This window comes from Molossus molossus, unplaced genomic scaffold, assembly GCF_014108415.1.
Source record: "Molossus molossus isolate mMolMol1 unplaced genomic scaffold, mMolMol1.p scaffold_m16_p_6, whole genome shotgun sequence".
Classification (NCBI taxonomy): domain Eukaryota; kingdom Metazoa; phylum Chordata; class Mammalia; order Chiroptera; family Molossidae; genus Molossus; species Molossus molossus.
In genome coordinates, this window is record NW_023425399.1 from 19871688 (window position 1) to 19889741 (window position 18054).

Genomic DNA, 18054 nt, shown 5'->3' on the forward strand with positions numbered 1-18054 from the left:
CTCCCTTTCTCTCTCCTTCCCACCCTATCTTAAAAAAATATGTATATATAAACTTGGCATTTTAACCATTTAAGTGAATGATTCAGTGCCATTAGTCACATGTAAGTGGAATTAGACAATATTTGCCCTTTTATGTATAATACTTAACATAATTTTGTCACTCATCTTTGACAAACCTAATGTGTGGGTATAATTTACCATTTTACATTTGTATCAGTGTTGTATAATGTGCATTTTGACTTTAACTTGTAGGCAGAAAAGAACAGAGCTGCAGCAATGGCAAACAATCTACAAAAGGGAAGTGCTGGACCTATGAGGCTTTATGTGGGCTCATTACACTTTAACATAACTGAAGATATGCTTCGGGGGATCTTTGAGCCTTTTGGAAGGGTAAGTCCCAATTTCTCGATCAATTTCTTCAATAGGTTCTTGATACAAATGTAACTATAATAACGTTTGTATATTTGCTTTATTTTGTTTATATAAAATTAATATTAAGATGGGGTAGGATTAGTCTAACTGAAAATTTTGGGGTCTGTAGAGAAACTTCTTTACTAAATTAAAGAATAATTATACGGTGTCTGTTTATGTCCAGTTGCTCCTCATTTCAGAATAGACATTGTAGAATAAATCTTAATAGTGGATTGTGCTCTGATTTAAAAGATTCATTATGTGGCAATGAATAAAAATCTTAGTTCTCTCTGAACCTTATCCACTATTAATGTTTATTCTTGGATATATTTTTATTGATTTCTTTCATTACCCCACTGTACTTCTTTGTTAAACTGTTTGAATGTTGCCCTGGCCGGTTTGGCTCAGCGGTTAGGATGCTGGCCTGTGGTCTGGAGAGACCCGGGTTCGGTTTCCGCTAAGGGCATGTACCTTGGTTGTAGTTTTTCCCCAGCCCTGGTTGGGTCGTGTGTCCCTTTCATGTCAATGTCTCTCTTTCTCTTTCTCGCTCTCCCTCCTGCTCTCTCTCTCCCTCCCACTCTATCTGAACAAAATATAAAATAAAAAACACAACTGTTTAAATGTCAATAATGGTAAACATCAGGGTGTTGAGATTGTGAGTGCCTTGTTTATTGGAAATAGACATCATAATTGTATGGGTTGATTGCTCATTACAAAATGAATGCATTCCTGAAACCACCAGGACACAGAAAAAATACGTTATTTGTGCTGTATCTTTTTGGGGGAAGGGTTAATCCTCACTGGAGGATATTTTTCCATTGATTTTTTTTTTTTTTTTAGAGAGTGGAAGGGAGGGAGAGATACATCGGATGCTTGCCTTCTGCACAACCCCCACTGGGTCCAGGAAATAAAACCTGCAACCTCAGTGCATAATTTACAAACCATGCAATTCACTCATTTAAAATGAACAGTTAATTGCTTATTATATTCACAGAGTTCTGCAATCATCAACTACATCTTCTGTTTATTTTTAAATAATTCCAATTTTTTGGTTAATCTACCAAGTCTGGTATTGAGAATTATTTTGGGTCCTTCATCATAATACAAAGGATACAGATGTTGATTTCATTTCCAACTCCTGATTGTATTTTACAAAGTACTTTAGGTTTTGTTACTTGCTTTAGAGGCAAAAGACTAAGATTATTGAATTTTCCCCCAGATCCCCCGTGTATGACTTCGTACTTGTTTGGGAAGTTGCTAGGCTTTCAGAAAATTTTGGTGGGATATAGGAGTTGTGGTATGTTTTCAGTTATTATTTAGGAGGAGAGGATTATTCAATTGCTTTGAGGAAAAAATTTTGTGCCCTCGTTTTTACCTATGCAGTAATTATGTTTTTTATTTTTAGATTGAAAGTATCCAGCTCATGATGGATAGTGAAACAGGACGTTCCAAGGGATATGGATTTATTACAGTAAGCATTTAACATTATGATTTAGTCTTTTAAAAAATGTATATATCTTTATTGATTTTAGAGAAAGAGGAACATTGACAGAAAGAAACATTGATCAGTTGCCTCCGGTATATACCCAGACCGGAGACCAAAACCCCAACCTGGGCAAGTGCCCTGACCCTGAATCAAACTCAACAACCTTTTGGCTCATGGGATGACACTCAACCAACTGAGTTGAGCCATACCGGCCAGGGCGACTTAGAGGTTTTTTATTTAAGAAGCATAGTAAAACTTCATTAGTTACTGATAGTGCAGAAGGACACATGGTTAATATTTTCAATTGGTTTAAATTAACTTGCTTGTTGATTTTTTTTTTTTTTTTTTTTTTAAAGAGAGGAAGGGAGTCAAACAGAAACGTCAGTATATGAGAGAGACATTCATTTAATCAGCTGCCTTCTGTAGGCCTCCTACTGGGGATTGAGCCCGAAACATGGGCATGTGCCCTGACTGGGAATCAGATAGGGACCTTTTAGTTCATGGGACAACACACAATCCACTAACCCACACCGGCTGAGCTATATAGCCAATTTTTAGTAGCATTTTGTATCCATTAAATATGAAAGCTTAACCAGTTTGCTATTCTGTATATGGTCAGTTTGTTTAACCAATTCTTCATATAATTGAAATCACTGGCTCCTTTATTTGACTTTAATTTCTGAGTTGTTTGACACATTCTTGTTTATTGAATGATGGTCTCTTAGAATTTCATTCTACTTAAAAAATTTTTTATATATTTATACCTTAGCACAATGACGAGGAATGCCTTGCTTTCTGGCTAACCATTACAGCCCAGTTTGTGATTAGGGTATGAGATAGGGCGGTGCCTTGTTGAGAGTGAACTCTATTTCTTCATGATGTAATCCAGTTCCATGATAGCTATTTTTCAAGTGTATCATATTTTAACCTTGGAAAATCTTGGGAACATATTTTTTCTTTAAAAAAAATTTTTTTTCCCCTTATTTATTTAAGAGAGAGAGGGACAGAGAGAGAGAAACATCGATGAAAGAGAACATTGATTGCTGCCTCCTGTGTGCCCCCCACTGGGGTTTGGGCCCATAACCTGGGTAGCATGTGCCCTGACTGGAAATCAACTGGCAACTGCTTGGTGCATTGGTTGATGCTCACCACAGACTCACACCGTCTGGGCAAGTTCTTTTACTTTAAAATACTGATAGGTCACAGCCAGGTTGTTGAGTTGATTAAACAAGTACCCATAGCTAAGCATTAAAGAAAGAATTGACCAATAAACACATAAATCATTAAGAACAATAAATCAATGTTTCTCCCCCCTGCCCCAAACCAATGCATGTAAAATATTTAAAATAACAAACAGGTTCCAATTTTATTCAAGAAATTATAATGGTCTTACTGTTAAGATTTTCATAAAATTTAAACCTATAGTAGTAGAGAATCTATTTTATTGGTCCATTGGGATTCTATGTAATCAATATGTGCTGGTGAAACGACAAAACTTGCTATAAAATTATTTACCCACCAACAAATTATTTTGCTTTTTATAATATTAGTGGTAATTTTCTTCCCCCCAATAGAAAGTCATTTGAGGACATTTTCCCATTTTTTTGTTCAGATAGAGTGGGAAGGAGAGGGGGGAGAGAGAGAAACATCGACGTGAAAGGGACACATTGAGTGGCTGCCACCCACATGACCCAACCAGGGCTGGGGACAAACTGCAACCGAAGTACGTGCCCTTACATGGGAACTGAACCTGGGTCCCTCTGGACTGCAAGCCGACGCTCTAACTGCTGTGCTGGTGAAACAACAAAACTTACTATAAAATTATTTATAAACAGCAGTTAGAGCGGATTTTTTTTAAGGTTTTTTTTAACGTATCTTTCATTAACTGTCTATTCCCATCTCAATAATAGAGTGTTCTAATTTTTTTATTTTTAGAGACAAAGGGGGAGACACACCTATTTGTTGTTCCACTTGTTTACATATTCATTGCTTGGCTTCTTGTGTGGGCCTTATCCAGGTGTTGAATCCAAAACTTTGGTATATTGGGGCGACACTCGAACCTACTGAGATACCTAGCCATGGCCAGAAAAATTTTTTTTTTTTCCTCACCTGAGGACATTTTTCCTTTTTTATTGTTGTTGTTGTTCAGATAGAGTGGGAAGGAGAGAGAGAGATAAACATTGGCGTGAAAGGGACACATTGAGTGTCTGCCACCCACACGACCAACCAGGGCCAGAGACCAACTGCAACTGAATATGCGCCCTTAGGGGGAACTGAACCACCACAGGTCGATGCTCTAACCACTGAGCAACCATCCAGGGCCAGAAAAATTATTTTAAATAATAAAAATTCTGAAAGATTACACTTCAGAATTTATGGGAATGTGTTCCTTTTTTCCCTTAAATTAAAACTAGAGAGTATAAATAACAGTTTTGTTGTGTTTGCCTCCATTTAAGAATTTTCATGATTTTATTGACCAGAAAAGATTACCCAGAATTTTTTTTTTTTTTTTTAATTCTCATGTGAGTCCCTGGCCGGTTTGGCTCAGCGGTTAGAGCATCGGCCTGCGGTCTGGAGAGACCCGGGTTCGGTTTCCGCTAAGGGCATGTACCTCGGTTGCAGTTTGTCCCCGGCCCTGGTTGGTTGTGCGGGTGGCAGCCACTCGATGTGTCTCTTTCACGTCGATGTTTCTCTCTCTCTCTCTCTCCCTCCCTCCCACTCTATCTGTACAAAAAAATGGGAAAATGTCCTGGGGTGAGGATTAAAAAAAAAAAAATTCTCACGTGAGGATATTTTTTTATTTTTCTTGGGATGGGTGGGGGGGGACAGAGAGAGAAATACCGATGTGACAGTGACACATTGACTGCCTCCTGCATGATTCTGACCAGGATTGGGGCCAAACCTGAACTGAGATACATGCCCTTGACTGGAATCAAACCCGCGACTCTGTTCTGGGCCTGACGCTCTACCACTGAGCCAAACCGGCCAAGCCATGACCAAGAATTTTGTATTAAAAATAACATCTGGCCCTGGCCAGTTTGGTTCAGTGGTTAGAGTGTCAGCCAGTGGACCAATGCGTCACGGGTTGGATTCCGGTCAAGGGCATGTACCTGGGTTGTGATTCATCCTGGCCCTGGTTAGGGTCATGTGTGAGACAGCCACTCTATGTGTCCTTTTCATGTCGCTGTTTCTCTCTTTCTCTCCCTCTCTCCATCCCACTCTATCTGAACCAATTTGGGAAAATGTCCTCAGGTGAGGGTAATGAAAAGATGAAAATAATATCCGGCCCTGGCTGGTTTGGCTCAGGCCCGTGGACCAATGAGTTGTAGATTTGATTCTGGCCAAGGGCATGTTACCTTGGTTGCTGTTCTTCCCAGACCTGGTTGGGTTCATGTGGGAGGCAACCAATTAATGTGTCCCTCTCACATCAGTGTTTCTCTCTCCCTTTCTCTCCTCTCCCCGTCCCAAGATAAATTAAAAGATAAATTAAAGATAAATTTAAAAAAATCCTTGGGTGAGGATTTAAAAAAAAAAATCTGAATTTTTTACTGGATAGTTCTATGAGGGTAAAAAGCACTACATAAGTTTATCAGAGTACACTAAAAAAGGTTTTGATTTAAAAATTATTTTTCACATTTTGTTACTAAGATTCCTTATTTCCAAAGATAGTTGCTACCCTTTCTTTTTGTACGTGTCCCTAGCGAGAACCGAACCCAGGACACTGTAATCCGCAGGTCAAAGCTCCAACCGCTGAGCCAAACGGCCAAGGCGATAGTTTTCATTCTTGGTTAATATCTTGTCATTTGTTTGTTTTCTTGTGTTTTTTTTTCCCCCAAACTGTAACAAAATTTATTTAGAAAGTTAGGTAGAAGAAGTGAATTGTAAAATGGGCTCAGGAAAAAAGATACAGAGGCAAAAGAAAGGCTCTTGGAGCTTAGAAGTGGGTGGGGAAAGGTACTGGTTTGCTCCCAAGAGGGAGTTGCCTATCTTACTTGTTTTTTTTCCTTATTTATTTTTTTTTATTTTTGCCTATCTTACTTTAAATCACCATGTCAATAATGTGATCTGATTGTGTTGGTTACATTTTAGCTTGACATTTCTATTTTATCATTCACCCAGTTATATTTATTGAATATACTAACTTAGACAACAGGTAAGCATTTCGTTGCCTTGGTTCCGTAGGTAAACTAACGTACTGGACTTTTTCTACCCCTCCCTCATTTACAGTTTTCTGATTCAGAATGTGCCAAGAAGGCTTTGGAACAACTTAATGGATTTGAGCTAGCAGGAAGGCCAATGAAAGTTGGTCATGTCACTGAACGTACTGATGCTTCCAGCGCTAGCTCATTTTTGGACAGTGATGAACTGGAAAGGACTGGAATTGACTTGGGAACAACTGGTCGTCTACAATTAATGGCAAGACTTGCAGAGGGTAAGTTAAATTTTTCTTAGTGTTGTGAATAATTTATTATGAATATGAGAAAGGTTAACCATGCAGACTAATAAATGGACAATGATTTATTTTGGAATTGATAATATCCTTGTGCAGCATATGTATGTATTTTCATAGATGAAATTTCTCACCTTAAAATTCTGATAGAATCTACTTTATGGTGGTGAATTTTTAGTATATTATAGGATTTCTATTGCTGTCTATAAAAATATCCTCACACTTCAGAATAAATTTAGTTGCAGCTATTTATAATGCCTTGTTGCAATGGCATTGGTAGTAAGCAATGAGAAAACTGGGTTTTTCTGTTCTTAACATATTAAGGACTTGAAGACTTATTCTTTTATAGGTACAGGTTTGCAGATCCCACCAGCAGCACAGCAGGCGCTACAAATGAGTGGCTCTTTGGCATTTGGTGCTGTGGCAGGTAGGAATTGAATCTTTTCTAACTTGAAATCATTGTTTTTTCATCAATTCGAAAATTTGCCAAATTTTTGCTTTTAAAAGGACTTACTGAGAATTCAATTCATCAAGTACTTATAGCCTATATAAATTTCAGCTGTTTACATAAGAAAGTGGAGATGTAGGACAGAATTATTTAACAATCGTAATAAGCTGTCAGGGTACTACTACTGAACCCTGTGCACCAATTTTAGTTGAAATTGCTGTAAGCCATACCTTTTAACATCACTTTTATTAGAGACCAAAAAGTTTATATTGCTTTAAAGAAAAAAGTGTTTCTCTACCAGAGGCCTTTAAATCAAGCTTTAGTGAAGTGATTGCATTATCAAGACTACTTTCATAAATATTAGTTTATAGTATTTTGTGATGAGTTAGCAAATGAAATTCCTGGAGACAGCAGGAAAGGAGGAGAGAATTGGCAATTTATTACGGTTATGTAACAAGGGGTTTGTTTATGAAACACGTAGTTTTTCTGTTTTTTTATTTTTTATTTTTATTTTAATCCTCACCTGAGGATATTTTTTTTGCATTTATCTTCAGATGGGGGGGGAGGGGGGCGGTGAGAAATGTCAATGTGAGAGAGGGATAGCAACTGGTTGCCACCTGCACGACCCTAACCAGGGCCAGGGATGAACCGCAACCAAGGTATGCGCCCCTTATGGGAACCGAACCCAGGACTCTGGTCCTCGGGCCAATGTCTAACCACTGAACCAAACCGACCAGGGCTCTTCTCTTTTAATTACACGAATTTGTCTTTATAAACCTTGACCTTAGCCGAAAGCTAGGATAACATTTAATTTTGGAAGTTTGAAGACTTGGTTTTTATTTTAAAGAGCAGGTTTACAATTTTCTAAATCGTCACCTGAGGATGTTTTTCTATTTATTTTAGGACAGAGTGGGAGGGAGGGGACAGAGAGAGAGAGAAAGGAAAAAAAAAACTGATGTGAGAGAGCCACATGGATTGGTTGCCTCCCACATGACCCCGACCAAGGCCTGGGACCGAACTCCAACTGAGGTATATGCCCTTGACAGAAATCCAACTGTTGACTCTTTGGTACGCAGGCCGACTCTTAACTGTTGAGCCAAACTAGCCAGGGCTGAAGACTTAGAACGTATAAGAAACATTTGTTTTGTGAACCCTGTATGACAGGAAGCACTTACTCCAAGAAAGTATGTCGATTTCTACAGAGGGAGACTGTGCAGTATGTAAAAAGTATGATACATACATCTCAAACTAATAAAATAATTGGATGACAACTGTAACAAAAATAAAAAATGGTTCAAAAAGAAATAGGAGATATGATGGTATTGAATCTATACAAAAAAAGACCATGTGGTTGCTTCATGGCTTTTTTATCTAATTAATGGAGAGGACCATTTCTACTTTCCTATCCTTCAAAATTTAGAGGGGAGCTTTTCAATGTTTTCCTATTTAGTGTATTTCCAAAAGTTTGTCAGGGTACCTTTAGAAAACCTGTCTTAGTTTTCTGTGCTTCCTGTCAAATTTGCACTTTATATTGAAATCTGATTGGTAGATGTTCTTATTTTATTTCATTATTATATTTTAAAAGTTTTTATCGATCTTTAGCGAGGAGGAAGGGGGAGAGAGAGAGAAACATGGATGAGCGAGAACATTGATTGACTGCTTTCTACATGCCCCCCTCTGGGAAATTGGCCCACAACTTGGGCATGTGCCCTGACTGGGAATCGAACCAGTGACCTCTTGGTGCATGAGTTGTCCTCTACCACCGAGCCACACTGGCTGGTCCTTTTTTTTTTTTTTTTTTTAATCTTAACTCTACATTTTTCTAATTATATTCAGATAGAGTGGGAGGGAGAGAGAGAAACATCAATGTAAAAGGGACACATTGAGTGGCTGTCTCCCGCATGACCTCAACCAGGGCTGGGGAGGAATTGCAACAGAGGTACGTGTCCTTGACTGGAATGGATCCTGTGACTCATTGGTCTGCGGGCTGATGCTCTTAACTGCTGAGCCAAAAACCGGCAGGGCTAGGGCAGATATTCTTTAAAATTTCTGGCAAAACATGACGAGTGTATCCTTACAAGAAGGAAAATTCAGAACCTTTTCCGTATTTGTTTTGACATTTTAAATAGGTGTTAGGTATTTAAATTTTTTTATAGTGAGCAAGTATTCATACAAGTCAGTTGCTTTCATTGAAGTTATTAAAGGAAACCCATTGCTTCCAGAAATAATCTGTTGTCTGTGGTTTGAAAATTATTTAATCTAAAGACTATTCTTGTGTTGCTTTCCATTGTTCAGGTTAGCATTTCAATAATTTAGGAAAAGTTTGATTGTCGCCATGTTCTAGGTATTTTAGTAAAGGATAGGCTAGTCAATAAGCTTTGTTCCCTGCCTTTGGGGATTTGTTTCGTTGACATACAGTTGATTTCTAAACAATCTTAGGTTGTATCCTAGATGGTATATATGTTGATATGGTCTTCATAAACAGAATGTTCACATAATTGAAGATTTTTCAATGTAAAACATCCCTACTACTCTCAGTTGTTATTTCTGCTGTCATGCATGGTGTATGACCACACCTTTTTGCTACACTCTCTGTGCTTGTATTAAGGCTGGCCGATTGGGATTAATGAAAATTCTTAACATCCACATGGGTTGCTGAAAAGAGTCACTTAGTTATCTGTGTATTTGTTATAATTCCCCATTTTCAGTGTTTTTTTGACAGTATTTTTAAAGTTTAATATTTTTTTTTTACACTTCCATAAATTGATCTGCTACTGAGTTAATATTTAATTTATAGGTAAATATTTATGAAGCTGGATATTTTTTCTCCACATAGTCATTATTAAAACTTCATTGTTAATATCCGCATGCTTTTTTGTTTTCATATGTTTTTATTGATTTTTGAGAGACAGAAAGCTGGAGAGAGTAAAAGAAACAGTGATTTGGTTGCCTCCTGTTCATTCCCCTATTGGGGGTTGAGCCCTGACTGAGAATTGAACCTGCAACCTCTTGTTGCATGGGACAACACTCAACCAACTGAGCCACTCTGTCTGGGTTCCACATGTTTTTATTCTGAAAGTTTAACAGATTCGTCCTCAGATAGGATCCTTATCTTTATGAAACCCATTCTGTATTTTCTAATGTCACAACAAATGACATGAAAAATTGGATGTTTTTTTTTCTGAAAAGAAAACATGTTTTTCAGTGTTTGTATCTTATTGTTTTTAAGCGTTAGAGTTGTTGGTCAGACTTGAAGACAATTTAAAACCAGTTCTTGGCAACCTCCAAATTAGTCTTGGTGACAAAGTCACCTTCATTTTTGAAAAATTTTATAAGTATTTATATACACTTAAAATAACATGGATATTTTATATTTATACATTTTCCCCATTTTAGGGGTAAAAGACAAATTGTGGTATAATTTAAAGTTTATTGACAGTGTTCCTATGGTCATATCTTCAAGGTCGTTCATTATGCACCAGTTAAATTTCTTCAACTCTTTGAAATGTCAATTTTGAGCAGCTAGGATCCTAGGTATACTTATTTCCCCATATAACTTGGGGTGCAGATCCAGTTTTGATCATTTTGATGTACCCAGCAAGAAACCCAAATGGTAAATAAGTGATATAGTTGAATCACATGTTAACTAAAATTGGTTACTGAATCTTAAACAATTTCTATATTGTATATATATTTCTGTAACTTTTGAACATGATAGCTTTTCAACACTGACATTTTCTTTACTATTCAGACTTGCTGCTGTTTTCACATGGATAGCTTATTCTTGCCTTTCAATGTAGAAGATTCATGATTATATAGAAAATATATTGATAAAAATTTTCATTCTCTTTATTATTAATACTGATATGGTGCGTACGTTTTTCCTTTATTTCATAGATTGTAGTAAACCCGATTAGATTTCATTTCTGCCTCAGTAAATTTGTAGACTAGAACATGAAACCAGGTCCAAATAAAATTCATCTTCTGGCCTGGACTTGTCTCTCTTTCATTTTAAAAGCACTTTAAAAAACTAATATATAAATTTTCCACTGGTGGTGTTCTTACTACTTAATTTGTAGATTAGTTAAAGTGTTTGCAGCTGTTTGGTGTGTACTATTACAGGGGTCACAATTTTTATTAAGTTTAAAATGCTTATTTCCATTGGTGAGACAATAAATAATAGTTGAATATCCCAAGTACTTGGAATTGAATTCTCAAGATCAGGGTTTTCATGTATTTTCTGACCGGTGTGCTTCCCTTTCCCCATTTCCCATTATTCCCTTTTGCAGAGTAGTATAGTGGAATGCATTTGCGATGTGGAAGTGTACTTACTAGGAATAGGAAGAGAGGCATAAGTATGTTTCCTAGGATAGGAGGAAAGAAGAAGGCCCCAAAGCCTTGCCAATGAGGAATGGGGAAGGAGGTTTGGCTGCCAGGTTTTACTATAAGTTCATTTTTATGAACCCTGCTACAGTAGTCCTCTTTTATTAATGCTTTCCTGACATTTACCCTGTTAGTTGAGGCTCTTCATTGTTCCTGCACTGAGCTGTAGAATTCTCTTTTGTTATAGATTTGCAAACAAGACTTTCCCAACAGACTGAAGGTGAGTTGAGCTTTTAATTTTCTTTGAAATAAATGTATATATAGCAAGACATAGTTGTTTATATATTTATTACATTGTATTTATTATTGTATTTTATTTTGGACTCAGTTTTAGTGGAATGACATAGTGGTACACACACACACACACACACACCCCTATCTGCTAATGTATGCATGTTTCAGACAGCCTAATTCAAGTAATTAACAATTGCATGGATAAATGAAACCATTTGTGCTTTTTTAGCTTTAGCTTGCTTAGAATTATTTTAGGCATTTTATGCTTATTTTTGTGTAGTGACCGTTAAGTTTTTTACACAGAAGTCAGAAAATGGAATTTGTCTTTTAGATAGACAAATCTTTCAGAACATAGAGTTAGAAAAAGCTGGCACTAATTCCAGTGATTTGTGTATATAGTACCAAGCAATTAGAAAGTTATCTATAGCAAAATTGCATGCAGATTTAGATTGAAATGATTTGTAAAGTGTTCTATTCTTGTTTTTAATTACCACATAAATATCTCCCATTTGATAGTCATTTGGTATTGAGCAAATTGAGTGTCCATCTTTTCTAGGGTATAATGAAAGTTGTTTGGGGAAATGATTTCTATATGAGAAAGGTCTACTGTGTTCTTTGATAGGAATTGAATGTATAATTTTTCCAGCAAATGGGACAGTTGTACTCAATCCTTTTTTTCCTAAAAGATGTTTAAGAGTTGAACTAGTGGATTATTCTATTAAATATGTTTTTTTGCTGAATTTATTGTGTTCATTTAGGTGGAGCTTGAATATTTCTGTCGTACATTTTCTAAATATTTTTCAGTATTCATAGTATATTATCATAGTTAATTTGAGGAGGTGGAAGAAGAAAGTTCTCAGTTAGTTTGTAATGACATAATTTTATCTCAAGTATACTTCCATTTATGATGCAGTACACAGGCTTTATTTTTTAATTGTAATATAAACATGATTGCATCTTTGACTTTTCCCCAATAAAATTAGATATGTTACTTTAGTGTTCTTATTTTAAAATAAAGCTGTATGGAAGAAAACTATTTATTGAAGTAAAAAGTATTTAGCGCTTGTAATTCTATCAGAAAGTTATCTTTTTATGATGTATTTCATGCATAGCCATAATTTTTATTCAGTGGAATATGTCTGATGCTTCCTCAGGTGAACATTTAAGTATCGTAATTTCTAATGAACTGTTTTATTCTTAGCTTTGTTGTTATGTATTGGAATGAAATTTGGTCAAATGTTATGAGTACGGTGAGTTTTGTTTAACAGCTAATGGTAATGTTTATAAACATACAAAAAACAATGGAGCAGCTGTCTTGGAGAATGTTCTCATTTCAAACTTAAAACCGATATGGGCTTTAAATGTTGAACTTAAATGTTAGTGTTGAGTAGTGTTTTCATCTTTTTTGTTTTTAATCCTCACCTGGGGACATTTTTCCATTTTTTGTTCAGATAGAGTGGGAGGGAGAGAGAGGGAGGGAGAGGGAGAAGCATTGATGTGAAAGGGAGTTTGCCACCCACATGACCCAACTGGGGCCGGGGACAAACTGCAACCAAGTTATGTGCCCTTAGTGGGAACCAAACCCGGGACTCTCCTATCCGTGGGCTGAAGCTCTAACTATTGAGCCAAACCAGCCAGGTTTGTTTTCTTTTATTATATATGTTTTTTATTTTTTTTAGAGAAAGAGATATAAACATTGGTGTGAGAGAGAAGTATCAATGGACTGCCCCCTGCAGGTCTACCACTGGGGATCAAGCCTGCAACCCGGGCATGTGTCCTGATCGAGAATAGAATTGGGACCTCTCAGTCCATGGGCCATCATTCAGTACTCTGAGCCACACTGGCCTGGCAGTTTTTTTAAAAATTTAATACAGTGATTATAGTGTATTTTTAGTGTTTCCTGTGTAGAACAGACCTAATCATTTTCAAGATACTTACTTGATTTTGTAATAGAATTTATAATACTAGGATGTTAAATCTTGAATGCTTGAGTGGTTGTGTGTGTCTTATTTTTAAGACTTAATTTTTTTATAATGTCTGTATTTTAAAACTTTATACATATGTTCATTGGCAGAACCCTAAGAAATACAACAGGGTACAGATTTATTTGGCATTTTAATTCATTTTATTTCATTTCTTGATGTTGGGTTGGGGGGGAGCAGAGAGAGAGAAACAATGATTTGTTGTTCCACTTATTTATGAATTCCTTGGTTGCTTCTTGTGTGCCCTGACCAGAGAGCGAACCCACAACCTTGGCATATTGGGATGGCCCTCTAATCATATGCACCACCCAGCCAGGGTCTTAATTTGGCATTTTTAATATAGTATTTTCATTATTCCTGTTTTCTCAGGGTATAATCTCCAGTAGTTTTATAAAGTCAATCTTCAGTTTTATCCTTTGTCTTTCTAGATTGATTTATATTGGTATTTGTGTCATTGAATTTTGGTTATATGTAAAGGTTAATTTCTCTTGTAAAAATAAAACTCCCAAGTTTCTTAAGATTGGCCATTTCAAATGTTGCCTTAGTTTTCTGGCAACTAAAATGGGGTACTGTTACATAGTTGGATAGTATTATTAAATAAAGTAAATTAGTGAAGTGGCTGGGTTAATAATACCCCAGTTTCATACTTTGGGTTTAGTTTGTTTTGTGGTTTTGTTTTATTGTGATGCATTTTCCATGAAACTAATTTTCCTCTCTTTTTTTTTTTAGCTTCAGCTTTAGCTGCAGCTGCCTCTGTTCAGCCTCTTGCAACACAGTGTTTTCAACTCTCTAACATGTTTAACCCTCAAACGTAAGTAATATACTTTGGTTAAGTTTAAACACCTAGGATGTTTCCATATATTTCATAGTTCAAACAGTGCAACAGTTGAGATCCTTTTAGCACAATTCTTATGCACATTGATGATAATGTTCTTAGTAATCTTCACCTGAGGATATTTTTCCATTAATTTTTTTTATTGATTTTTAGAGAGAGGGGAAGGGAGAGAGAGAAACATAGATGAGAGAACATCAATTGGTTGCCTCCTGCATGCCCCCCACTAGGGATCGAGCCCACAACCTGGGCATGTTCCCTGACTGGGAATTGAACCAGAGACCTCTTGGTGCATAGATCGATGCTCAACCACTGTGCCACATCGGCTGCACTTTCCACTGATTTTTAGGTAGATTGGAGGGAGGGAAAGAGAAAAAGACGTTGTTTGCCTCATGCATGACCCTAACCCTGACCAGGGCCTGGGATAGAACCTGAACCTACCCTTGACCAGTAGTTGGACTTGCGGCCTTTTGGTCCGCAGACCAACGCTCTAACCACTGAGCAAAATCGGCCAGGGCTGATGATTTTCTTTGGTGTGTTTGTAAGATTGGAATGGAAAGCTCTGCAGATATATTTTCCTAAGAAGCTTACTGTAACCTTTGTATCTCTATTTATTTTGGTCACCAGTCCATTTTGCCTTCTGGGCTTGGAAATTTTAAGCTTATTTTGTCTAATAGCCGAAAATTACCTTTTCAAATTTTCTGTTTGATTAGTGCTTGCTGTGGAGTAGGAATATATTTTTTTTTACTTTCTGCCCAGTGATTAGAATGCCATTTATTAATTGGGCCACATCTTTTTGGTTTTAAAAAAATCATGATTATAATATATTCTAATAAGGTTGGTTTTTGTTTTCCACTTAATTTGATAAATTAACCATTATATTTGAGGAAACGTTTCATATAATAACTTTGATAATTTTTGCAATTATATTATTTGTTTACCATAGATATAGATATAGTCTTGGAGACTTGTATTCTTGTGTTAGCTTTGTCTGTGAAATCGTACTAAACTCTTAGTGTAAGTATCATTTGAAAAATGTCAACGAACTATTTAAATGACAGTGTTAAAAATTTATAAGCTTGGTTAGAAAGTGTTTTATATCCTATTTTCTTTAGTGCCTTGTACCTGCTAACAGCACTAATTTTCTAAATTGAAAGAATGTTTGATTTTTATACAATTGAAAATGTATGTAATATTTTATAGGTTAGAACAGTGTCTAATAAATCTTGATAACTTCCTTACAGAGAAGAAGAAGTTGGATGGGATACAGAGATTAAGGATGATGTTATTGAAGAATGTAATAAACATGGAGGAGTTATTCATATTTATGTTGACAAAAATTCAGCTCAGGTATTTTGATCTTTTAAATAAGCAAAAATGTTGTTCTGTGTCTTAAGCTTCACAAATACTTGGGTTATATTATGATCGTTGTCTTTCTTTAGAGTGGTTTTTTTTTTTTTTTCCTGAAAGAAGCTTTAGTATACCGACTGAATAAACACGCTTCATAATAAAGATACTTTCAAAATAATTCAGGGTTAGATTAGTAGTGTTGCTAGTTCATTGAAATCTTGGCTGTGAAATTCTGGCCTCTTAATTCATTCGTCAGAAGCTTTAAAATCATAAAAGATAGTATATGGACAAGCAAGCCTTTGGGAGAGTAAAACATTTCCAATAAAATTCTAGGTGTACATATTAGCTAGTAAAACGATGTAGTTACAGATTATTGAGTTTTCTACAGGAAACTTGAATACACCTATTCAAATTCATGCTGTTTATGGCAATGCCCTTAACCATTTTTTTTGTTGTATTTTAGGGCAATGTGTATGTGAAGTGCCCATCAATTGCTGCAGCCATTGCTGCTGTCAATGCATTGCATGGCAGGTGGTTTGCTGGTGAGTTTGACCCACCCCCCAACCCCCCAGTGATTTTCTGATTAATTTAAGCAAAGATGTTAAACTACCAATATCTGTTTCTTTCAACAGGTAAAATGATAACAGCAGCATATGTACCTCTTCCAACTTATCACAACCTCTTTCCTGATTCTATGACAGCAACACAACTACTGGTTCCAAGTAGACGATGAAGGAAGATATAGTCTCTTATGTACATAGCTCTTTTTCTTTCTTGAGAACTCATCTTGAGTTATCTTTTATTTAGATAAAAATAAAGAGGCAAGGGTCTACTGTCATTTGTATACAATTCCTGTTACCGTGAAAAAATAAAAATGTTAACAGGAATGCAGTGTGCTCATTCTCCCTAACTAGCAAATCCCACTGTATACAAAACTGTTCTCTTGTTCTGCCTTTTAAATGTACATGTAGAAAATTACATTAAGGATATATAGGAATAGTTCTAGAGGAACAAATGTGCTTAATGTAAAAAGGCAGACAGGGATATAATGTTTTTAATGTTTCATTTCAGAAGCCTAACTTTTTACACAGCAGTTACATTTCACTAATGTGTTGATATGGGATAATGGTTTAGCAGAGGTTTCTGAAATACACATTTAGTATATGGAAATTCAAGACAGCTAAATGGCTGTTTGATTAACATCTCATTTTGCACTCTGATCAATTGGCAAGAAAATTATTTCAAAATTACATTTCTGAATGGTATGTTTTCAATTAATGTATCTGTAAAAGTTTCTTTGTAAATACGTGTTCTAGTGTGTCTACGATTCCAAACAAAATGATCCCTGCATTTCCTCACAATGTTTAGTAACAGTCTGGTCTGGTAAGCAAAGCAGTCTGAGCAAGAAATAGGAAATGCAGAAATAGGTTTTGTCTGGTTGCATATAATCTTTGCTCTTTTTAAGCTCTGTGAGCTCTGAAATATATTTTTGGGTTACTTCAGTGTGTTTGACAAGACAGCTTGATATTTCTATCAAACAAATGACTTTCATATTGCAACAATCTTTGTAAGAACCACTCAAATAAAAGTCTCTTAAAAAGGCCACAAGAAATCTTCATTTTTGAAATGTTTTAAAGTCACAGAAACATGAAAATAGAGTATTAGTTTCTTTGATTTTTGTTACTTGGTATTTGCCTCTTTGGGAAAATTCTTATTAGAGTCTGGATAAAGTCTTGCCCTCAAGTTGTCTCTACATTCCTACATATCACTATATCTTGGCATTGTACTTATTTAGGATAATGTATTAAAACAGGGATTTACCAAAAAGGAAACCAAATTCATCCTAGCCTTAAATCTGGGCATTGTTAAGTCTGCTGTGTTTTCTGAGTATCTTTGTGGGAAAGTGCATTATTATTTCAAAGTAAATACTGAACAAATAATGGAGTTAGTTCAAACTGATTTCCCTGACTTAATGCATTTGTTACTTAATGTTTATTGATTGTTTTTATTTTAAAGAGAGAGATCAGAACATCTGAGAGAAGCATCAACGTCAATAGGCTGCTTCCTGCACAACCCCTACCAGGGGATGGAGCCCACAACCCCAGGCATGTGTGGACTGGGGATCAAACCCAGCCACCTTTTGGTGCATAGGTTGATGCTCAACCACTGAGCCACACCAGCTGAGCAACATTTGTTAGTTTATTATGGGGTTTTGAGTTTTAACATGGGTGGTGGGCCTTCAACCATTTATACTCTGAACTATATGTGCTTCAAGCTGTGTCTAGGTTGAACCTTTGGGTAGGCAGTGTTGCTCCTAATGAGGAATAATTACCTTCAAATACTGATTTCCTTACCTAATTTGTTTCTACTGCATTGATTTGTTAGCAGTAAGGCACAAGTCTTATGTTACATTTATTCAGATGCCAAGATATTTAATCAGCTTTAATATCTACCAATCCTTTTGATGAGTAGAGTATT

General features: G+C 36.1%; 1 protein-coding gene across 6 annotated transcripts in view; it reads left to right on the forward strand.

Moving 5' to 3' along the window:
* The window catches only part of RBM39 (RNA binding motif protein 39), a 32859-nt gene extending 15679 nt beyond the window's left edge, over positions 1–17180 (forward strand). For 2 of the 6 annotated variants that reach the window (XM_036245997.1, XM_036245996.1), the window contains 9 exons: positions 253–390; positions 1817–1882; positions 6125–6329; positions 6697–6774; positions 11348–11398; positions 14124–14205; positions 15471–15576; positions 16040–16118; positions 16209–17154. In XM_036245997.1, coding sequence (XP_036101890.1) covers positions 253–390; positions 1817–1882; positions 6125–6329; positions 6697–6774; positions 11348–11398; positions 14124–14205; positions 15471–15576; positions 16040–16118; positions 16209–16309 — 906 coding nt within the window. In that variant the 3' untranslated portion in view covers positions 16310–17154. Of the gene's footprint in view, positions 1–252; positions 391–1816; positions 1883–6124; positions 6330–6696; positions 6775–11347; positions 11399–14123; positions 14206–15470; positions 15577–16039; positions 16119–16208 lie in introns of all 6 variants that reach the window. The other 4 variants (XM_036245991.1, XM_036245992.1, XM_036245994.1 and 1 more) reach the window with 4 other exon arrangements.
* Positions 17181–18054: the final 874 nt, after the last annotated feature.